General features: G+C 47.6%; 1 protein-coding gene across 1 annotated transcript in view; it reads right to left on the bottom strand.

The window, feature by feature from the left end:
* The window catches only part of PKM (pyruvate kinase M1/2), a 35,583-nt gene extending 18,449 nt beyond the window's left edge, over positions 1-17,134 (bottom strand). The window contains exons 1-4 of the mRNA XM_019659574.1: positions 17,013-17,134; positions 6,072-6,238; positions 5,401-5,492; positions 1-93 (exon numbers count right to left, since the gene is read on the bottom strand). Of these exons, the coding sequence (XP_019515119.1) occupies positions 1-93; positions 5,401-5,492; positions 6,072-6,225 (339 nt within the window). The 5' untranslated portion in view covers positions 6,226-6,238; positions 17,013-17,134. The remainder of the gene's footprint in view (positions 94-5,400; positions 5,493-6,071; positions 6,239-17,012) is intronic.
* Positions 17,135-24,080: the final 6,946 nt, after the last annotated feature.

Genomic DNA, 24,080 nt, shown 5'->3' with positions numbered 1-24,080 from the left:
GTCCAGGGCCACAGCAACCGGCCGGTAGAGGATGGGGTCAGAGGCAAAGCTTTCTGTTGCTGCGCGCACGTTCTTGATGGTCTCTGCATGGTACTGGAGAAAGGAGGGAAGATGTAAGCGCCCTACCATCCACTAGGACCTAGCGCTGGGCTGAAGCGGATCACTCGGGAAAGCACCACCACCATCTAGTCTCAGCATTATCTCCACAGTGAGAACTCTACCTGCTTGTTTCAATTTCTGTGGCTTCCCCCACTCCTACCATAGCACTAACACACTGAGGACAAATGTGAGAAACTTTTTAGGCTACTCCCATCCAAAACCATCAAAGGTACCAGTGTAAACATGTCTTAACAGAAAAAAAAGCCTGTGTGCCTTCAGCTGTTCTCTTTTCCCCAGGACCAGGGGTTGGCAAACTTTTGAGATCAAAGAGCCAATTCTGTCCTTCACAACAATTTAAAAATTATTCGAAAGCCATGAAACAAATGAAGTCACCATTATGTGACTAATATCCTTTAAAAATTTTATAAATGAAACTATGACAATTTTATTTTCATTTTCAATTTTACTTCAGAGCCACATGTACATACCCGAAGAGCCGCATGTGGCTTGCGAGCCACAGTTTGCCAACCCCTGCCCAGGACTCATTAAACAAAGCAGACAACAGGAATGAAAGGCACAGGTTTGGGTTTCAGTGATACAGGTCTGGCAATCAGTGTCAGACGCTGATAGATCTGGTAATTCTGAACCTTTTCTCTATTGATTCCAGCTACAATTCAAACCCAAGGCTATTTACTTAAGCTAACAGTGGCCGAAGCTAAATCAACAGGGGCCTGCCTACCTTGCTAAGGTCATACAGGCCTGTTTGTTTTCACAATTACTTTCCAGAGTCTGATTAGAGACGGAAGTGGAACAGGGAAAGATAGGAATATGCCTTTCTCTAAACTAATTGCGCTTTGTTTTGTCTCACTTGCCACAGTCCTGACTTCCATCTTCTCTCTTTAGTTCTATTCTTTTTCCATTTGCTGATATTGTTCAACTCAAAGCCAAGATGTCAAGTTTTAAACAGTGTAATCAATATGACATTGCTGATAACAGAGGCACCCAATTCAGCTTCGTGGGCCTTGTCCTTTCATTACTTCTGTCCAGGAGAACAGCCCCTGCAAATGCAAGGAGGCTGGAGGGGGCTGAAGCAGAGCTTAGTCTCCAGCATGGCATTGCCTGAAGCTTATGTCTGAAGATCTCCAGGTTCTAATTCACGCATGCTCTATCATGAGGACTGCTGCCTTGCTTTTTTGAGGTAGAAGTCCTTACTGTAAGTTATGAAAATCTCTTTCTACTGATTTGCAATAAAAATAGTGTGAAATAATACATAGAAATAGTTTAAGGGACTGGGTATTGAATACTGTCAAATGCCTTTTCCTGAGCTGATGTGAGCAAAATAATACATAAAGTTCTTAGAACAGGGATAGGCAGATAGTAATTATGTAACAAATGTTACCTATTATTGTCATCTTATCTTACAGCGGCCACACTATTTAAATCCAGTGTGAGCTGTGTGTTCCTAGAATAAAAAATGTACTTGGTCCTGGGTCATGACTTTAATACATTACCGGATTTAGACTTTTAAACTTTATTCATGCTTTCTGCATCCTTCTAGTGAGACTGGTCTGGTGTACTAATCTTTAGTACTAAGCTGTCTGGGTTTCGGTACTGACCTCGTTTCATCTTATTAGGATCAGGGTATGCTGGTTGCAAAGAACATATGGGAAAGATTTCTATACTTTTCTAGGCACTGGAACCAGAATAACAAAGGACTTGAGACATAATTCAGCCATCAAAATCATTTGGGCCTGGTGTTCTAAGTGGAGGTAGGTCTTATTAGTCAACTTTTTCATCTTCTTAAGCTGTTTATTAATATTTTCTACTATTTGGAAAATATTCAATTCCATTTCAATTTAAAGGAATTAAGGTGTAAATCTTTTTACGACTTAAACTTTCTTCTAATGTGTAGGAAATATCCCGCTTTCCTACTCAGTCTTTATTGTACATCCTTGTACTTGGACCAGGCTTTCCAGTAGTTTCTGCTTTACTCTTGTTTGTTTGTCCCCAAAGAACCAACAAACTCTTTGCTTAATTTGTGAAATATGCTTTTAAATCAATTCTGTTCCTTCACCCTTTAAGGTTATTTTAGGTTTTCTCCCCTAGTGTTTTGAGTTAAACATGTATTTACTTCATTTACTTTCAGACTCTTGCTTTCTGACAATTGCATTTAAGTCTGTAAGTTTTCTGATTACCATGTTAGACTTTGTTCTCAATTTCCATAAAGAACAAGTCAGGGCCAGCAGAGTTGCGCGATGGTTAGCAGTTGGCTTGGGACACCAGCTCTGAGCAGCAGGGCCCCAGTTTGGATCCCACATGAGGACCAGTGACGCTGCGCCCTCTACAGCAAAGATGGTGAACAACAGCTCAACCTGGAGCTGAGCTGCCGTGAGTCACCAGCAACGGCATAGGCTGCAGTGGGGCTGGCCGGCAGCGGGTGTGAGCTTTCGTGAGCTGCTGTGAGCAGCCATCCAATGGCCGGCGAGCAACTGCCTCACCTGGAAAGAGCGCAACGATAATACCAACATGGGCCAGTGAAGCGACATCCTCCACAACTAGACTGAAGAACAAAAGAACAGCAACTTGTATGTTCCCCTCCCCAATTCCCCAATAAAAACCTTTAAAAAAAAAGAAGTCAGAGAATGTAGTCTATTAATTTCTACTTTATGAAACTTGAGGGTTTTTTGTGGCTTAATATATTTTTGAAACATTAGCATTTTAAATAAACACAGGTTTTTAGTCTTGGAGACATAAAAAATCATATACACACACCAGTTAAGACTATTAGGTATTCTATTACTCAAATCTTCTATATTGTCATCTTTCGGTACATTTCTGGGAGGTGTACTCAAGTCCTCCACTATGCCTATGGTCTTACTGGATGTCACGAAGTAGTAAAGAATTCCATCAATCGATGCTGCCCTTGTGAGAGGTTCTAAACTTGGTAAGTCAGTGTTTCTGGCCAGCATGGCATTATGGGACCACACATGCAGTAAAAACACATCTTGCCCGTGAACTGACACAGTGGGGGCTAGAGACACTGTGGGGAAGCTGTCAAAAGATCAGCCGTAGGCAGTGGATGTTCCCCTGTCTGAGTGAGAGAAGCAATTTCAGTGTTCTGCTTAGAAGAGTGTTTAAAATTGTCAAGAGCTGTAAAAGCATGTCCCAGCCACTGGTAGAGCCCCGACACAGGGTCAAACTCAGACATCACATAATATATTATTAGAACCATTTCAGATCAGCTTCCAAAAGCCAGATCCCAGAGGCAACCTCTTCTTGGACAAAAACCTCAAAATAAACCCACCAGAGGGACTTGGTGGTTTTTGGTTTTTTTTAAAGATTTTTTTATTATTTTTTATTGGGGAATTGGGGGATGGGAACAGTGCTGGAGAATTGGGGAAGGGGAACAGACAAGTTGCTGTCCTTTTGTTCTTCAGTCTAGTTATGGAGGACGTTGTTTTACTGGCCCAAGTTGGCACCATCATTGCGCTCTTCCCGGGTGAGGCAGATCAGTTGCCGGCTTCTGGACGGACGATCACTGCGGCTGCTGGCTACACACAGTAGCCCATGACAACCCACTGCAGCAGGGACTGCAGCCTATGCCGTCGCCGGCGACTCATGGCAGCCCAGCTCCAGGTCGAGCTGTTGTTCAGCATCTTAGCTGTAAAGGGCAGTGTCACTGGCCCTCATATGTGGGATCCGAACCGGGCCCCTCTGGCGTCCCAAGCCAGCTCTTAACCAACACGCCACTCAGCCGGCCCGGTGGGGTTTTTTTTGCTTGTTTTTTAAACCCCAAGCCTAATCTGGGAATATGAGTTAAAGCACAGATTATCTCCAAATGCCTCTGTAGTTTAAAAAGGCGCACATCCCTGAGCTGGTGCCCCCAGCAGGTGCAGCAGACATCACGTGCCCTTCCCTTGCCATTTCGGAGCTGTGCGGTGTTACTTTACTGGATGGAAGAGGCAATAAAGCCTAGTTAAAGGTCAACTTCTTCAAATCTATTCCTGCTCCTTCGCCTGCACACAGGAGACCCTGGCACATTCCAGCAGCCGGGATCAATAGTGAGCCCATCTTTAGTGATGTCTTTAGCCGCTCTTTGGGCTACACTAACACTTGCGGTAATTCCTGGTGACTCCTGCTAAGGACCGCCCTGCCTTTGGAAAATTACAGAATACTATTACGGATGTGTCTGAACCTGCCTGAGGTGCCTGCTGAGCAGTTTCTCTGAACTTGGTCAGGCCCCCATGACATTTGGTGGCTGGTCACCTGCCAGGCCATAGGCTGTTTATGGAAAATGGGTTAGGGAACTTACGAAGAGTCTCATGTTTCCACAAAGGAGGAATTCACCTCTTGGACTGCACTTCTTGAGGCTTTATTTTTAGTCTAAACACCAACTTCCAAATGCCAGAGGGCAACCCCTTACCACCTGCCCTTACAGGGTAGCATTTCTTTCGTCTGATCAGGAAGTGCAGAGTCAAGAAGTTTGCCTCGTTCATTCCTCCTCTATCAATGCCAGTGTGAAATCCCAGGGCCGATGGTTGAGCCTAAAGGTTTTTAAAAGGCACTTTCCCTCAGGGAGCCCCCCACACTCCTCAAAATGAGTTTGTTCTGAACTTAGGAACAGAAATAGGAATGGAGGGCTTCCCAATAGCTGCCACCTGGTCCCTGGGTAAGGCCTCTGTCCACAGGTCAAGTCAGCTAGTAAACGGCCCCAGCGCAAATATATTACTACCATGTTCTTGGGAAGTATTGACTTTAGTTTATCTTGATGTATCAGCACCCCTGAGAAGGGAAAGGCTGGGAACACAATGCTGATGAGTGGGGTGTTAGTGCATTAAGCTCAGTCCTTAACTTGCCATAGTGGAAACCCTTCTCCTGGACCTGCCCAGTTATCTTGGGTCTAGACTAGGCCAGAATCAATCTGCAGGGCAATCTTTTCTGCAGTTCATCACTGCAATTCGAGCTGCTACAGAAACCCAGGGACGGGAGTGTCAAGCCCTGAGGCCAGGACACCTCATGGCTTTGATGGGTTTCCAGTAAAACCCTGTCACTGCCCTTGGTGGGGCTAATTGTATCACAGGTGTAAAGGGGAGCCATGGCCAAAGAAGGTCTTCTTCGTTGCTGAAGGAGACTTAGCCAGTTGAAATGGCAAGTGAGGGGGAAAGGAGACCAGGGAGAGGCTAGTGAAGGCCATCTTCCCATTGGCTGCAAATCCAGACTTTCTTGCCCGGTCCACCGTGGCTCATCCCCACCATTTCCCACAAGCCATCCCAGTGGCCAAACGGGCCAGCAGAGGCTCACCTCGTGAGTTCCATGAGAGAAGTTTAGACGTGCCACGTTCATTCCAGATTTAATCATCTCCTTCAACATCTCCACTGATCGGGAAGCTGGGCCTGGTAAAAAAGTTTTAAAGCCCTAAGTGTTAATTAGTCAAAGTAGGATTAACACCTTAACTGTGCTTAAGTTTAAAGAACTTTTGGTATTTTATTTTTTCCCTAAACTTTTCCCCCCTTAAACAGCTCAAAATTCTTTCAAAGGCCATATACATGGCTACTATTGGGCTAGCCCACTTTCTTGATTTGGGGAACACTTCTATTTCTTTCCAATTCTACAGGCTCCCATCTCATCAGGAAAGCCCAGGTAAGGCTTGACCAGTCTCTTTGCTCTCCCTGAAGCCCAGCCTCATGTCCCACCATAGAATCTTGATTACACAGAGCATGTTACAAAGATCTTTCCTAGGTCTCTGAGACGCTCCTAGAAAGATGTGCTAAGGAGGACGCCCTCTAAATTCAGCCTTTAACAGAAAGCATGAAGCATACTGAGTCTCTACTGCAGTTTCCTCTGAGTTCCCATAAGAATCTGTGCAGTCTTCCTCAGCACCACACTTTGTTACATTTATTGAGACTTTTAAGGAGAAAAAGGTTCACTGTCACGTGAAGTCTGGGCTCTGGGGACGGGGCACAGCCACTCACCGATGGTGCAGATGATGCCTGTGTTGCGGGCGGTGATGGGTGCCGAGTCTATGTCCAGACGGCACATGTGCTCCAGGAACGTGTCAGCCATGGCTGCATGCAGTTGCTGGGTCTGAATGAAGGCAGTCCCGACATCACTGTGGGGCTTTGACATGGCTTCTGAGGTCCTGTGTCCAGGGAAATTGAAGACAGTGATCAGCCTGAGGAACCCGGGGGGGGTTAAGACACCACTAGGCACAGGAAGCCGTTTTCTGCTTACACATGAGCTCAGTAAGCAAGCTTTGTGCACAAGCCACAGAAGCCCCACACACTTGGGTTATGTGGGTGCTCCTCGGGTCGCACCAAGGGCTCACGGGACCATGAGCAAGTGGGAAGGACCTTAAAGAACAAGTTAAAACCTCATACCCAATGCATGTGCTTCCCAGGCATCCGCTGTAAGCCGACCTTCCCCACACTGTGCTCATTTCTACCTTGACAGCTTTCCAGCTAATTCTATAAATAACATCACTTTACATGCACTGAAGGAGCTTCCTCAAAAGGAATTTGTAACTATCTTCCCGTGATACAAACAACTGACTCCTAGTTTAGAACCTCGGTAAATCCAGATCTTTGTATGAAAAGTTGTCGCAAAGCTACAAACATCTGCTATGGAGTGAGTGGGGCACCCACATTGCCTCTGAACAATCCCCACCCAAACCCAAAGTGATGTCCTGGTGTGAAGACACACAGTCCTCCTCGCTACAGAGTCCTCGGTTTTCATTAGCCCAAAGCACCACATAAATTCATTCCTCAACTCACCCTAGGTCCAAGTAGGTCCCAACCACTGACGGGCAATAAAAACCAATCCTTGGACAGGAAGCAAAGTCCAACTGGAACCCTAAATGCAAAATATTGTGTCCCAGGAGTCTGTATGTAAAAACCACACCTGCTTTTAATCAAGAGGACTTCAGGGGCCAGCCAAGTGGCTCAGTTGGTTAAGAGCTCGCTCAAGAGTGCGAGCTCTGAGCAACAGCAGTTCGATGCCTGGCCCGAGCTGAGCTGCCAACAGGTGGCAGGATGGCTCAGCTAATTAAAAAAAGGGCCAGCTGAGTGGCGCATTGGTTAAGAGCTGGCTTCGGACGCCAGCTCTGAGCAGCAGGGCACCGGTTTGGATCCCCCACATGAGGGCCAGTGATGCTGCCCTCTGCAGCTAAGATGGTGAACAACAGCTCGACCTGGAGCTGGGCTGCAGTGAGTCGCCGGGGACGGCGTAGGCTGCAGCCCCTGCTGCAGTGGGCTGCCGGCAGCCGGTGTGAGCTGCCATGAGCGGCCGTCCAGAGGCCGGCGACCAATCTGTCTCACCCGGGAAGAGCACAATGATAATACCAGCATGGGCCAGTGAAGCGACGTCCTCCACAACTAGACTGAAGAACAAAAGGACAGCAACTTGTCTGTTCCCCTCTCCCGATTCCCCAATAAAAATCTTAAGAAAAAAAAAAAGAGGACTTCAGGATGTGCAAAGCATGGTGCATAAAACAAGGACAACCACAATGGCACTGGTGTGGTTCCAAATGATCACAACTCCATCTGCAGCCTGAGGAGAGTTGCTTATCGAATCTTTCCCCCAACTGATTTTCTGATGCACCATCCCAACTCCCTTTCTAAGTCCAACAAGAACAACCCCCCCCTCCCCTGGTGACAAAGACCATCTGTTCCAGCTAATTAACCAGCCGGGGTCACAATCCTGACAACTATTCCTGACCTTTACTTTTCTTCTTTACTGACTTGCAACTAAACTCACTCAGCCGATTAGTTAGCTGATTTGAGGGAAAGAAGTCAGAAGCTTCGGGCCAGTGCTTTGAAAAATTGTCAGGTCAGGATGTGAGCAGAAGCTTGACACTCTGCATCAGAGGGCTGTCCCTTCCCTCAAGTTCTCGGACCAAGGACTAGTCCTTCTAAAACACTTGAGCCTAAATGCTGCAGCCCAGGCCCAGGAGCAAATCTTGCTTAAGCACTGTCCCACCTCCTACTAAGTCTCGTGGCTCGAAACCACAAAATCCTTACTCCTTCTCCACCCCTGACTTTGTGGCCTCTCTGGGTAGCTTGAGTAAGCATGCATCTAAACCCATCTCTGCCATCTTCAAGAAGTCTGGTAGGAACCCAAGAAGCTTTGTGACCATGTGTGAGCAAACCTCCTGTCAGCTATTGAACACTGATGGCTACCAGTCCTCAATTATAGAATCTGAACATTTTAAAATGGGGAAATAAGATACCGCCTCACTATTCCACATGGCAAGTGCACAGTTCCTTCCCATATGCATTCCCTAACTCCCAGGTCCCCAAATGACGTCAACCCTCTCCTCCATGACCTATTTGGCTCTGTATCTCTTAGTACCTAGCATTTGGAGGTATTCCAGCGTTTGTGGAATGACCTATCAGGGTATCTTAATGTCTCTTTGTCAGAATCAGAGTTGTACCTCCAGTCCCTGCTCCCCAAATCTGAGAACTTCTGAATCACTGGCAGGGTGGCCTGGGCAGCCAGGGTCCCTTTACCTGCACTCTCAGCTGGGACAAGCTTGCATGCTTTCAGAGCACCCAACCGGTTTTAGGTAAGTCTGGTTCTTAGGGGAACATTACCGAGGAGATGGTACCAGGTGGCACACGAAGCCAAAGAGAAAACCAAGGCCTTGCTGTGGCCTCCGGGTGGAGACAGCCACACAATCCCAGGACTGTGTCGTGAACCAAGTAAGACCTGAATAAGTGGGTAGTGGAGTAACTAACCCCACTCTTCTTAAAAAGCATCAGCTGACTCTTTATTAGACCTGAGACATTAGGGTCCCCTCGCAAAGACCTGGCTGAGGCTACTGATTATCAGGTCATACCTTGCGTTCTCTGGGCTTGGGCTTCCGGTGACATAGTGCTTTTTTGGCTCAGGGTGGCTCCTTGGCCCCACTTGCAAAGACCGCTCGGAGCTGAGTAAGGTTTTCCCTGCAGAGCTGTACAAGGATTAAGGTAAAAGCTGAGTGTAACTAAAGCTCTTTGGGGTATGGAAAAGTTACCTTAATAACCAGGTATTCAGGCGGTAGCTGTTTCCTAGAGATTAAGCTGTGTTACAAAGAAAAACACAGGGGCCTCCCAAGGAAATACCAAGAAACTGGTCACAGAAAATCCACAGGTAAAAGTGAGTTCTTACTGGCTCCTGTCCAATGCTTTCAATCCCCTCCCCTAACACTCAAAAGATTGCTTTCCATCTAGAGTCTCTTTAAACCCGTGGTCCACAAACATTTCACTATGCTATGTAAGAATATGATCCCTCCCCCTTTTTAGGTGGAAGGGACACTAAATCAAACATACATAAAAGGACTGGAAGGCTAGCTACTAAAATATTAACAGCATGTTATCTGGGTGGTAGGATTACAACAAATTTTTTCCTTCTTTACTAATGAATTTACTGATATGAAATACTTTTATAAGAAAAACTACAAATATACCTCTTCCAGAAAATGATATCGGGTTGTTGGAAAAGTCACGATGTATGTTTTCCATGTTTTTCGTTGCAAAAATGTGTCATGACTTTTCCGACAACCCAATATATTTACAAGCATCCTGGTAAAAGTGTTGAACTCAAAACCCATGTGAAGCTCCCAGTTCCAATAAGCAGCTGCTGCTTCGTGTATTTCAGGAACACTCTCTAAATGTGGAAGTAAGAGGCGAGATAACGCATCTTAGGGGAGTTTCAATAGCTTAAGACAATCAACCTTGATGCATTTGGAACCTCAAAGCAATCAATCAATCAATCAATCAACCAATCAAGGTTAATACAGTCCACAGGACAATTCAGTACCATAAACCTCTTAGCTATGTGCCCAAATTCAGCAAACTTTTTTTCCTATTTAGTCTGTCCTCAGGCTTCACAGTAAAATCTTTGCAACAAGGGTGTTTTGGGACACAAGAGCTGCCTCCAGGACCAGGAGATGGCATCAGCAGGTACACTTATATTGGGCTCAACACTAAATCTATTTACCATCTCAAATTAAATATGAGGTTTGCAAGTTCTGATGTTGTGTCCACCCAGGCTGTTAAGTACAGAAATAACAAATGAGAATGTTTGGCATTTGAGTGGAAATACACACAAGCAATCAAAAGAAGCTTGCTTGTCAGCAAGTCGGTCCAGACCCCTACATGGTCTCAGCAAGTCCTTCAAGTCCTCCAAACCCGAGACCTCATGTTTCATCCCTGGGTCATCAACCATTCTCTCCTGCCTGTCTCCCAGGTCTTCCGTGAGTCTCTTTTCCTGAGCAAAAGCTGCGCATCCCACCAACCACCTACCTAGAGTTCTGCCTAAACACCCTCTGGACTCTCCCCTGCCCCAGCACAGCGGCTTCAGCCCTGGGTTGTCAGGGTGGATCTCTGGGAAGAGTTCCCCTCCCTCTGGCTAGCTGTTTGGACAGTGCCTGCCAGGACATGCAGCCCAGCCCGTGCCATCCTGACTCACTACTGCATCCTCCTCCAGGGAGGCACAGTCATGCAGAGCCAACCTCCGGCCAGCAGAGGAAGCCCAGCGTGTCCACTGATGGCGGCAAACACCGTGCCCAGCTGTAGGAGCCTTATTCTTGAGCCTGAGCCCCTGCAGGAGGATCTTCCTCAGAGCCATGTCTCCTCTGTGAGAAACAAGACACCATCAGACGCCTCAGTGCGGCTGACAGGCCGTCACAGCTCAGCTCCAGGTACCCCCATTCCCACCTTTCCTTTCTCATCTCAAGTGGCTCCTGGTTCTCGAAAACTATCGTTTCTTTTGGAGTGTCACTCTTCAGAAACCAGTGTGGGGTGAGGGGACTCATAAAAAATACCCAACACGCCACTTTAGAGCCTGTACTGTTGGCACGTTGTTCTAGGAAAGATTCATGCGTCACTCCACCAATTCTTTCACAAAGCCCAGATCATTCTGCCCTGGTAACCCAGCCTGGCTTAGGGGCCTGTGTGTGCACAAACCAATTTTTAATCAGCCAGGGCTCTGATGCCAACCTCACCACACAGACTAACCCAATGATGGCACCTGATGCCCACAGTTGTATTCCTTGCTCTGACATCAATTTGCTATTTCAGTCTCCAAGCCAGCATGAAGACCTTTCAATTCCCAGATCTTCAGGTCAGCATCCATCAGAAAGCTTGCATCACAATACGCTGGACAAGGCACTCAGGCCAGCCTGCTTTCTAGGAGCTCTTTTCTGAGATGGTGGAGCAGGGAAGTATAATTCCAAAGACTGGCCTCATCTGACTATGATCAAAACAAAATCAAAGCAGCCACAGAACCTGGAAGGGTCTGGAGTGAATGGCTGCATGCTGATGTACAGTTAGAGTAATGACATGGTGTACTGGCATTCAGAGTGGGGTATGGAGGGAGGATAAGCAACTGTTAGCCGAGATGTGAATCTGGTGAATCTGAAGCCCACTGCACCCTCAGCAGACCCCATAACACAAAGCAAAGTCTGGTTTACCTGGTAACACAAAACAAAACGAGCCCATCTGTAGGTTCGAGCAAAATTCCCTTGCGCTTTTATTTATTCAGGGCTACAACTAAGTGATTTAACACCTTTCAAACAGGAGCCTAAGGTCCTGTTTCAAACTAGAGTGTAGAACAGGTCACAAGGCTGATACTGAATGGGCCTGCCCCGCAAAGGACCAGTCTCCTCCAGGGCAGGAAATGCCAAGTCAGAGAAACCTCCATGTCTTCAGATGCCAGACATCCTGGTTTGATGGCAGATACTCAGAGCAGAGAACTGGTTTCAGCCTGAAGGAGGAAATCTGGAGGAAGCGTTTGTTGTGTTGTGTTATGGTGCCTCCTTACTAGGCTTGAAACAATGAGGCATTGCTTCTGGGCATGATAGTCATACTCTGGAGGCAGCAGGGGACCTGGTTTAGGGCCCTTCCAAGTCAGGTACAAGCAGGCTGGAGGATGGTCTCAGCAAAGTGAGGCTTTGGCTCAGCATTTAAAGGAGGAGGCGCCCTGCATCACAACTGGAGGGAAGGGAGGGGGGATGGAGGGAGGAAAGGCAGTGCCAGCTCCCTGAGAGCACTGACCTAGTTAGTCCGCCTGGTCTTCCTACAGTGACCCTCATAGGTTTGCATCTCTTTTGTTTTGAACTAAAAAGGAAATAGTAACACCTGTATTTCCCCCACCCAGAACTGACCATCAACATTTAGGCAGATTTTTTTCCTTAGACTTTTTAAAAAAACTACAATTTTATACAGTTTTTCTCTACCCCAGGCCCCTTCAGCCTTCCACACCCCTTCAAGAACTCTGACACCCAACCACTGTCACAAATTTTGTAGCCTCCGAGTTCACTTAAGTGTGTCTGTATTTATACTGAACCTTATGGTATAGTTTTCTAAAACATCATTGAACAACTTGCATTTCCATTCAGCAAGTTTAAGATCTATCCAGTTGATACATAGATCGTTAATTCATATGAACTGCAGCACCAGTCCACTTCACAACTAGACCATTTCTTTATGTATTGCCTATTGGTTGGCCATTTCCCACCCCCAACCCCCCATTAAATCAATTTTTCCCCAATTTTCAATACCCTCCTAGTACATGTCTCCTTGTGCAGGTGTGAGCATCTAGAAATCCAGAAATGGGATTCCCGGGCCACAGGCTATGCTTACTTTCTATTTTACTAAATATCGCTGCATTGCTCTCCGAAGTGGTAATATCCATTTACAACCAAGCAGTAATGTCAGTTCTAGCCTTCCACCTCTTTGCCAACACTTGATCCTGGTAGACTTTTGAAACATTTGCTCATCTGATGGGTGACCTTTGTGAATCTGCACTCTGAAGTCACAAGAAAAGAGGGGTACCGGGGAGATCGCTACCTCCCTACCTCTTAACTAGATCAAAGCTCCAGGGCACCTCCAAAACGCACATGGTTTTGTCTCATAACATGACTGGCTCAGTTGACCCATCGCCTGAGAGGGGAGACACCAATTGCCTGAAGTTAAATAAATATGATCTATCTATAGGTTGATTAAAGGTGTTCGGAAGGGATGGACTCCTTTCGGAGAATTCTGTGGCCTGCATCAGCTAAGCCGGCCCGCAGTACTCTGAAATGCTGTAACCAGCAACCTCACTGCCCTATCACAGAGGGTCCTGGCATCTCCCCCACCACAGCCTCTGCCTGACTTTCAAACGCAGCCTGCTGATGTCAGGAAAGAGGCTTAGAGCTAGCTCCCCAGGAGCTTTGCCTGTGGTCACAAGTAGGGGAATGGAGTCTCAGAGGCCACCAGAGGTACTGCAGCCAGGCTCTCCTACGTGCAGACTGGCACAACCACTGCAGGGGTGGGGCGGCACTGCTTGGTGGCCCAGCCAGCCTCGCCTTTTGAGCTGAGCAGTCATACCAGGACGCCAAAAGGCCTAACAGAGGCTGCACAGCACCAACCACCCACCCTGGCTCACCTTCCCCAAAACAGCTTTTTTGACAAAGCCCACAGAATAAGAGTAGTCATTTATCTAGTCAAAGGATCAGACTGTTCATTTATCTAGCCGAAGGCTGGCTCTCAGAGAAACATGCACATTCCCAGAAAGCATGGTAGTATTAAGAATGTTCTTCATTTTGCTCTATTCCTGCCTGTACCAGAAGGTGATGCTTACGACTCACGGTCCTATAAGACCTTTTACCAAATAAATCACTTGTACTTCTCACAAGATTCTCCACAAGGTTGCAAGAAAACTCTGCTCCTGTGGGCAACTCATTCTCATGGTATACCAGTTAACTGGGATTTTACTGCGAACACTCAGGATGATTCAGAAATAACAATAATGTCAAGTGACTCACTTTTCCCTACCTTGGTCTCAGTCCTAGCTCCTGGCCAGGATAACGCATCCTGCCTGACACGCCTTCATAAAAGCTGAAGCAAATTAAAACCCATGCACTGAGTCTGTGGTGCAAGAGCTGCATTTTTTCTACCTTCCTGCTCACAGCCATTTCCTCATTTCTCCCATTGCCTCAACGTTAAGAAGTAAAACAGCTTTAAGAAATGAAAATTGCTTTTCCTGTGACTCCACATTGATGTCACAACATTCAAGGCACAGAAGCAACTCCTATAACGTTCTAGCTCTGTTTGAAGTCACAGCCACCGAATTTGTCAAGTCACCAGGGGCGCATTTCTTAAAGATGCAATAATGCTCTTGGTTAAACTATGAATTCAACACTAAAATTATTTACTTCTAATACAGTGCTTACAATGAGAGCAGCTGTACTAGACTGGAAGAAACTAATACCCATATATTTTGGCTCAAATCCAGTAACTCAGAAATGAATTCAAAGACACTCTTTCAGTCCTTATTCGTGTCCACTACAGTCCTTTGCCCATGAGGCTGCCATGCCCACTGCAGAAGGCACAGGAATGCAGGTGCACAGGCTGCATTACCTGGGTATAGGGCTCTGCCACACCTCACCTCAGCTCAGCTCTTAGGGCAGACAGAGAGCCTGGGGACCTGGACCAATCCACTTAGTTGAGACATTTTTTACTGGGGGAAATACACGCTTTGTTATTTGACTCACCAAAAGGGGAGAGGGGACTTTTTAAACCTGCAAAGATTACAAGTTGCCCACTCACCCAATGAAGAGAACTTTCTCAAAAGCAGATAAGTTGAAAGGTTCAGTCATCCTCCCCACAGATCTGGTGATGGGTTACTACCTAGCCTCTCCAAACAGCACCCCTGCCTTCCCAGCAGCATTCCCAAACCAGAGGGCAAATTATTTGCTAACAATGCTGCAGGGTGGAGGTCCTGACCTAGGCCCTCCTATTACCCTAGGGAGTGGCTTCGTCCTCCCTACAGCAAAGAGGGGGCTAGTGCCCTCGGGGAGCCAGTCCTAACTTCACACTTACCAGCTGGCTGAGCAGATCCTAGAATACAGCTGGTGGGTACAGAATGTGAAGATTTCAATTCTGAAGATTTCAAAAATTGCAAGTTTGTTTCTGCTTAGAGCCAAACACCAAAGATTGAAATGCCCTCCCTTTCCTTTGTCTAGAGGTCCCCCTTCTCAGGAAACCTGTTTTAAGTGGAGTTACAAAGTAACATTATTAGTTGCTTTGTAAACACTGTACCAGGATCTCTGAGGGAATTGGTTTCCAGGAGATTGGTGTTTAGAGAGCCTGTCTCCCAAAAATTAACTATGAGAGTTTGGGGATAGCATGAAGAGTAGCCCTCCTGCTCAGTTACATATTAAATACTTGTGCTCGGTGACTAAAAGAATACATTTAGGGCATTTCTTCTGGACATCTCACCAGAGATTAGACACTGCATTGACAAGTACATACATACACACCTAGGTGTGTGCATAGAGACGAACCCTTTCAACAAGCATGAGGAAAATGTTACTCAGTTTACACATGGCAAAGAGGCCCTCAGGCTGAATTCCCTCCGTCATTCATGGGTATATGAGTCAAGCCAGATTCTAAAAGCCTGTTGGCAACCTCCCAATGCCTCTATCCACTACACACAGACGTCACCTATCAGGCTCCCTTGTACAGGAGAGGATCAGTGTCCTGGGATTGCAGGACACGGACAAGAAGTCAAAGGTGCCTTTAAATAACCTTCAGACAGCAAGTACTTTCCTGCTTCTTCAAACCCACTGTGATACTATCTTGTAAGGCCTCCTATCATCAACCCCTCCCCAAGCAGGAAGGTCATACCTGCCTCATCACACTAACCAGTGATAACTTCTATGTTCGTTCTCTGAGATTGTGAGCTCTGTGGGCTATGACCGGTATAGTCATCCGGGTCTCCATCCCCGTCCCCAAAACAGCTTGCAGAACACAGTTTTTACTGAGTGAAGGTGGTACATGGCACCAAGTTCTGGACCTATTTGTCCTCTACTCACACCTGCTCCCACCCACCCCGTGGCCTCCGCGCCGCACGAGTGGCTGGCCGGGCCCGAGGTGAGGCTGGGCGGTAATGGGCCCGCAGGCCAGTCGTCTGGCGGGGCGGGGCAGGTCTCAGGCGCCGGCTGCTACGTGCAGCCCCACCGCGGCGGGATGGAGCCCCGCGACGCCTTCGGAGTGAGCACAGCGCCCGAGCCACCCATCGAATCTGGAGCGCCTAGGTGCAACCACCCTTTCTTCCCCTGCAGCCGGGAAGGCCCAAGGTTACGTAACCCGGGCCACCGCTGCATCCCCGGCCACACCCGAGCCAGCTCTGCCTGCCCGCAGACCACTGCACTCGGCGGTAGCCCCGGACACCGGTCCGGGGATCCTGGAGTTGGAAACTAGAGGCGTGATGGAGAAGTGGGACAGGAGTTGGGGGGGCTCGTGTGGTGGGGGGGGGGCAGTGGGACGTGACCAGATGGGCGGGGGAGGGGACGTGCACACGTTCAGAACCGAGGAGGAGGGGCGAGGACGGCACGGCGAAAGAAGGATGCGGAGGAGCGGACGTGACCGGAATGGGGGGGGAGGGGCGGAACAAGCGCATGAATGGGGTAGTTGTCGGCACGAGGGCACTGGGAACTTGAATGGGGGAGGGACGTAGCGAGGTTACAAGGAAAGCATCAGAACGAGGGAAACACGGGCAGGTGGAAGACGAAGGGCAAATGGAATAGTATTAAGGGGCAAGGGGAGGAGGCGAGCAAGGGAGCAAGCGGGGAGGGAGAGGAAAGATCAGGAGGGCATGAGGGAAGGGAGGCGAGAATGGGACCAGAATTAGGGCAGGGACTGGCGCAGGAGAGGGTCTGGCTGAGTCATCTGACTGGAAGAAACAGGAGCTGGAGGCCTTGAAGAGCAGGCCCTACGCGCGAGCAGCTTCTCCTCTCTCCCGACCCCAACCCCGTAAAAGATGCCCAGGACCCCGCGCCGCCCCGGAATGGGTGCCCTGAGTGCGCACACGAGCCACGATTCCGCACTAGCCGGGCGGATGGAGCCCAGGTGGGGACGGATGGCTCAGCCTCTCTCCCTCCCGCTCACCTCCGGCGTGGTCTCGCTCGGGCTGCCGGTACGGTACAGAGAGCTCAGCAGGTTCTGGGCGCGTCGCTCCTGTGTGGACCCGGCTGCCTCAGCCTCAAGGTTATCCCGAATGCAGGGCGCCGCAATCCCTCCGCCGCCCCGCCCCCCACCCAATCCTGGCTCCCCCCGCTCGCTCGGCCCGCCCCCTACGTCCTCGCGGGGAGCAGTCACTTCTGTAGGAAGTGCCGCGGGGCCGGAACAGGCAGTCAGGTTGCCCTTTGGGGAGGACTATATTCCGTGGCGGAAGGATACGGTACATGAAAAATGAATCCCGTACTCTGTGAGGCCAATGGGGAAGCAAGGAGACGGCAAGACCCGCCCTCGGAGCCTCGGACCTTTCCTCTCAGACCCCCGGGCGCCTAGTCCACCTGTTGCCGCCAACTTGGAACGCTGGAGGAGGGCTAGCTGTACTCTTGACCCTCGGCCCAAGCCACCCCAGCTGCCCTGGCCTATTGGGGCGGTGCCCAGATTTATGGGTCCTCGGGCAGCCTTCCCCCAGCGCCGCCCCGCGACTCCCCACCCCTAAGGGTGCCGCCCCAGCGCACACCACAGGGACTGAGCCGAAAAGGAGGTTGGGGAGCACGAGATGGGATCAGAAGGTGGGGAGGATGGAGATTCGTGGGATGGTTGGAGGTCGGGCCGGGAGTGGGGTGGGGAGAACTAGGGAGGGCGGAATGTTCTTGGAGCGGGAGCGCGAGGCCTTTGTTCTTAGGGCCAGAACAAGAAAGCACAAGTTGGGGCCATGGGAATACTTGAGTAGGGGCTGGAATCCTGCAGAGTAAGTGCCTGACAATAGAAAGCGAATAGAAAGTATTAATATTAGTGCAGAAATGACCGTCAAGAAATACTTCGAACGTGAAGGCCAATTATCTTTGCCCGAGTCACTGTTTTCAACCTTGTGTATTTAAAATCAGTATTGTTTTTCTTACGTTTTCTCCAAGGCATTTTCCAATTTCTCAGTAATTAGCCAACAACCGGTGATAACAGTAGTTATCAATGAAACAGCTGTTAACCCTTGCCTTCATTCAGCCAAGTTTTGAGAGCAGATACAATGTTGCTTCATTAAAAATCGTGAAGACTTCTTTTCGGCTCTTTCCTTTTCCGGGAAGAGACCAATGGGTGTGACCTGCTCAGGCAGACACCCTGCGGGCAGCTGAATCACAGGTCTTCATTATGCTTTCCTCCAGCCCAGATAAGCTGGGAGGAGCAAATGACAGCCTAAAAGTCAGCTCCTGTTTGAGAATAAATGTTTAATTTCTTCTGTGAGTCTTTTCTTGTCTCCTTAGTTGTAGATAGGAAGTAAATGCTTGTTCATTGAGGTAGTGAGAGCACATGAAGTTGCTGAGCGGAAAAAAAGCCATACCCCACCAGGGATAATGAGATTCCTCCCTACCCAGAGAAAAAGGACTAGCATAATCAGCCCTCTCTGACCCCTGAGCTAAGGATGAGCTAAGTACAGTGGTGGACAGCACTGGAGGAGGGAGGAATGATTGCGCCAGTGCTGTACTATGTTGTGTTTTAAAGTTCTAAATCTAGATATAGTCCCCAAATTGAAATGCACGTCTATTAAAGTGATGAGTTGGCAACAAACTGTTGCCCCTCAGTTACAGATGTTGGTCAGCAGTTATAAAAATGCTGTCCATGAAACTGGCAGAGAAAGACCCAGCATATCCTCACATGAAATGCATAATGAACATTTGTCACATTGAGTTTAAGGTACTGTGTTGCTGAAAAGCAACGTAGTATAGAAGAAAGTTTAGGTTCCATCATATCTTAGTTCCAATTCCACTCATTAGTCCCTATGACTGTCCTATAATGTGTGAGCCCAGTTCCTTGTATGTAAATTAAAGAAAATTCCTTTTTCACAGGATAGGGTTTGATCAGATGATGTGAATGAGTACAGCACAGTGCCCAATAGGCATCCACTTTCTTTGGGAATTGAACTAGTCCTGAAGGGTTGTCAGAAAGTGCAAGAACATCTTTCTGAACTCAAGTAACTCAGTTCGCCTTTCTCTTGGCCATCCTCTTGAATCTTCATTCCCTTGACCCAGCAACAAGTAACCCCAGGAGTACAGGAAACGGGAAAGCTGAGGGAGGAAAGGGATTCTCCTAGAGGCCAGGCTCCTCCTCCTAGAGCCTTCTGTGCTCCCTGACCTGGCTGGATTAGACAGAGCTGTTAGGTTCACTGAACTCAGGTGTGAGTGAGGATGTAGACTGCCGTGTTACCTGTTTGGGTTCTGGGCCACAGAACCACAGAATCTGGAGTTTAATGGCTTCTCAAAGGTCATTTGGAGTCTGGTGGGGGGGGGAGGGTAGGTATGTCAGCAAACAATGCTGGAACCAGTCTTGCAGCCCAGAGATGAGTTTTGGCCCTGGTTACAGACTTGACCAGTACGTGCCCTCTTGTTCTTGGCCCAAAACAGCAATGTTATTTCTTTCTCAGGACAGTCCAGATTTTCAGGGCAGCCCATAGGCCCTGAGTGTCAAGTTTAAAGCAGAAGTGCTTATCACGTTGGACTTTATATGCCCTTCCCAGAGCCAGACCAAGTAGATCTTTAAACTTATTCTGTGCCTTCCTTCAGACTTCCAAGATCTCTTCAGGCCTACCAGGGCCTACAAGATCTTAATTCCAGAGTTCCCCTCCAGAAAAAATCTGGAAGAGGAAGTTGGCCTTTTGGAGTTAAGGATAACAAGAGAACAGGCTGTCTGTATGGGAAAGGGAAGGCTTCATGGAATAGGAGACATGGAGTATTGGTTAGGATACAGCTGGGTATGGAAAGGCTATTCCAGGGAAAAGGAACAGTGAAGAATGTTTTCTGAATGCAACTGTGTATCTAGGACCCCCTCCTGAGGAAATGCCCCACCAGCACTTAGGCGGAAGAAAGAAGCTTGAGGAGTCCTTGTTCATTCCAGTGGAAGTACGGCCTTAGCCAGGATGACCCTGTCAGCTGAGGGGAACTTCAGCAACCTTTCTCTAGCCCAGGACTGCTAGGGCTCCCAGGAAAACCTTCCTTAAGGTGGATTAGTCCTGTCCACCAAACCTCTCTGTTGGAGGCCCTGTGCTCTCTCCCGTTTCCCTACAAGTACAGTAGAGCTCTGGCTCCTTAAATGCAAATGTAGCTCCAGCCGAGTGGCTCAGTTGGTTAAGAGCACGAGCTCTGAGCAACAGGGTCGCCGGTTCGATTCCCACATGGACCAGTGAGCTGCGCCTGAGCTGAGCTGCTGCTGAGCTGCCAACAGGTGGCAGGATGACTCAGCTGGTGAGAGCATGTGCTTCTATCAATAAAGTTGCTGGTTGGACTCACACATGGGATGGTCGGCTATGCCCACACAACTAAGATTGAACACGGCACCTTGAGCTGAGCGGCCGTGAGCTGCAGATGGGCGGCCGGATGGTGACTAGACTTGAAACTGAGCTAGCTCTAGCACCTCCACAACAAAGATTGAAGGACAACAATTTGGCTATTCCCCTTCCCCAATTCCCCCACACTGTTCCCCTTCCCCAATTCCCCAATAAAATCTTAAAAACAAAGAAACAGATGCAAATGTAAGCAGATCCTATCCCCCAAAAGTCATCAAGATTTGGAAGACCAAGTAAAGCATCGGCAAGCAATGGGTCCAGTGAGCCCTTCTCCCAGAAGTCCTCTTGCCGCATACAGTTCACCAGGCTGCTTTTTCGTTGGTACCATGCTTCTAGTCTCCCCCTCTATGCTCACTGGCTACCAGCTAACTTGACCTACTTATTCCGGAAAGGACAGCTAGGACTAAGGAGACAACCGTTGGTCTCTCTCCTAGATAAGATAACGTTGGTGGGCAATGCTTTAACTTAAAGGGTGGCATGTTTGGCCCCATTGCAGGGGGATTCTGAAATACTTACAGAAAGTTCTATACGCCAGAGAGAATGACGCCCCTTAAAATGAATTGAAGCCTACTTTATTCCTGCCACTTCCCTGGGGTTGGAGGGCTCTGAGGGAATTGTGTGACTCATGAATTCCTTCCCACCACTCCAAAATTGGGCCCAGAAGCTGAAATGGCTTCCAAAGCTCCACCTCAGAATCCATCCTGTGAGAAGCTGGTAAGTAACCCAATAATGACTCAGCACCACACTCTTCCCTCTCTCCCGACTAGCCAGAATGACACAGAAGGCTCTTTCCCTATGGGTGGCCACATCCTCCCCACAAACGGAGGCCAGGCCACACCCTGCACGATGGAAAATTACCATAAGAGGGGAGGGGAAAGTTCAACTCCTGGGAGGTTTTGAGTTCTCAACTCAGAAATCACAGCCATCTACTCTCCACCTGGAACAATGGGAGGTAAATATAATAGTTCTTTTTCTGGCCCCGGGCCCTAATGAAGCATGTCCAGGTCTGAATGCAGTCAGGCTGCTTGAGCCCAGGACTAGAAGAGAACAGGCCACTGTCAGCCTCTGAGTGCAGGATGTATAATAGCCTTGGTCAATGGGAAGGAGGGCGATCTCTTGCTCAGACCTGGCTTTCACAGCCCCCACCTCCCCACCTCCAAGGTAGCCAGGCCTGGGTAGGAAAAGGGGCTATACTTCCCAATTCCCCCTGCAGGATGTGGGAGGATTCCTCTCCAGAAACTCAGGGCCCACCCCACAAGCTTCTCTGCAGCGAAGGCATTCTTTTTATAGGGTTTTCATTAGATATGGTTTACACCATATAAGCATATGTTTTTAATTTTTTCAGATGTGATTATGTATGGCTTTCAAACATCTCAGATTCAAAGAGTCCTGTTGCTTTTACATGGAACATTATAAAATGGGGTTCAGTAAGTCCTCAGTGTCACGGTAGCTTTGTGACTTTAAGTGAAACAATGCATAACTGAACCAATTTTATCATAGGCTAATTGATATAAAGAATTATGGGCGGCCGGTTAGCTCAGTTGGTTAGAGCACAGTGCTCATTACAGCAAGGTTGCCGGTTTGATCCCCACATGGGCCACTCAGCTGCGCCCTCCACAACTAGATTGAAACAACTACATGACATGGAGCTGATGGGTCCTGGAAAAACACACTGTTCCCCAGTAAAAGTTTAAAAAAAAAAAAAAAGAGTTGTTCCCTTGGCATCTCATCAACATTATAAAGATGTTATTGGAGGACCTGCTGTATTTAATTTCATTACACTTATTGGCATAAAAAAAGACCATTATGCATATGTTCTAACAAAAATAACACCCATGAGACTAGCTCAGGTATTTGAATTTTTCTGGTAATATCCAGTACCTGTTCATTACTTCTCGTTCCATCATTTACTAATACTCATTATGTCATCTGCCACTGATAAAGAAAAATTATAAGAAATGCTTCCAACTGAGAAAAATCCATTTATAATTTCTGAAACTAGAGCAAAAATGATGTTATACCATTTGAGTAACCAAACATCTGCGTCCCAGCTGCTGGAACATCAGAGGGAACAGTTTGAGAACCTTTGGGGAAGTAAAAGAATAGCTCAGAGCTCAGGTCCTGGAGGGAGCAGATCTGGTTAAAAACCCAGGATTGCCACTAACCAGCTGTGAGACCCAGACACAGTATCTAAAATCTCTAAGAAAAACCTATCTTCCACCTTTTGTTGCCAGGATTAAATGAAAACATTAGTGACATTAGAAAGGCTATAGAGTACAGAACCAGAACAGCAGCTCTGGAATCGGGCTGCCTGTCAGTTGCTGGCAAATTAGTATCCTCTGTGCCTGTTTTCTCATCTACAAAATGGGACTAATGGCACCTACTTCATAGGCTTGTGAGAATTATATTAGTCAATATATGCAGAGACCTGACAACAATGCCAAGCACATACTAAGCCAAAGTGTTAGCAAATTATTATAGCACTCAGCATAATGCCTAGCACCTACCTAGTAAGGCCTAAAAGATGTTAGCAGTTTCTGATACTACACAGGTAGGCTGCAAGGGTCCTCCCAGGAGGCAGGAATTGCAGTTAGGGTGGGCTCCCTGATGGGGTCATTTTTTGTGAAGAGTACTTCTGCTCGACCTGAAACCAGAATGGGGCAGAGCCTTAGGAGACGTGTAGAGTCAGAATGATCAAGAACAGGTACAGAAGTTAATGAAACAGCTTAAAAGAATGATACTTTTAAGTTAAGGCAAGTTGGGAACTACAAAGCAGGTAAGGTACCCACGCAGAGGTTATCTCCAAAGTAGGGAGAAGGTAATACAAGAAAATACCTGGTCTTGTGCAGGCTAGAAGTAAATCAAGAAGCTATGACAGAATGAAAACACCTACACAGGTGTACCTGGTTTTATTGGCTCTTCATGTTACTGCACTTCGCCAATGTTGTATTTTTTACAAACTGAAGACCCTCTACCAGCAAAAAAGATTATGACCCACTTCTTTTGAGACTTGCTTTATTGGGGGTAGTGTGGAACCGAACCCACAGTATCTCCAAGGTCTGCCTGTACTTGAAAAGCCAGGCTTATTTAAATGTTGTTTTTAATTTTTTGTGCTTATATTCCTGTTTTTTATCATTAATGTTTCATAAACTATTTCATTACTATTTCAAGGTCCAACGTGTCTCTTACAACTCACTTAGGGTTTTAGGTACATGGAGCACGCCTGGAAAGCCAGCAGAGGGTTGGCAGTGGAAGGAATTTCACCAGGGAGATGGATTTCACCGGAAGTTAGATCTAGAAACAGCAGTCTTCTTTCACCTTGCTAGCCTTGGAGAATGTGGACTTTGTTTTATTACAGGAAGCTGCATTTCCTTAGATCTCTTTATAGATTTCAAGTTAGAGACCAACCCAACTTCCTGTAGCTGTGGGCTCTCCCACCACCTCCCTATCCCAGCCCCTGAGACAGAGCAAGGGAGAGTGGCTAGGTTTTGTGCAGAAAGCAGAACTCCTACTCTGACCTAATTTCTAGAGGTAGGAAATCTGACATGCTTTGGCCTCAGTGATCCTTTTCAATCTTGAGGAACAGTTAATCAGTGCTATTTTATATCCTTCTCAGTTTGTGTTATCTGCCTAACTGTTACGTTTCCCATCTTCATCTAATCCACTGA

The sequence above is a fragment of the Hipposideros armiger genome, unplaced genomic scaffold, assembly GCF_001890085.2.
Source record: "Hipposideros armiger isolate ML-2016 unplaced genomic scaffold, ASM189008v1 scaffold_302, whole genome shotgun sequence".
NCBI lineage: Eukaryota > Metazoa > Chordata > Mammalia > Chiroptera > Hipposideridae > Hipposideros > Hipposideros armiger.
Note: the sequence above shows the minus strand (reverse complement) of the source record. Positions and strands in the feature narration are given on the sequence as shown.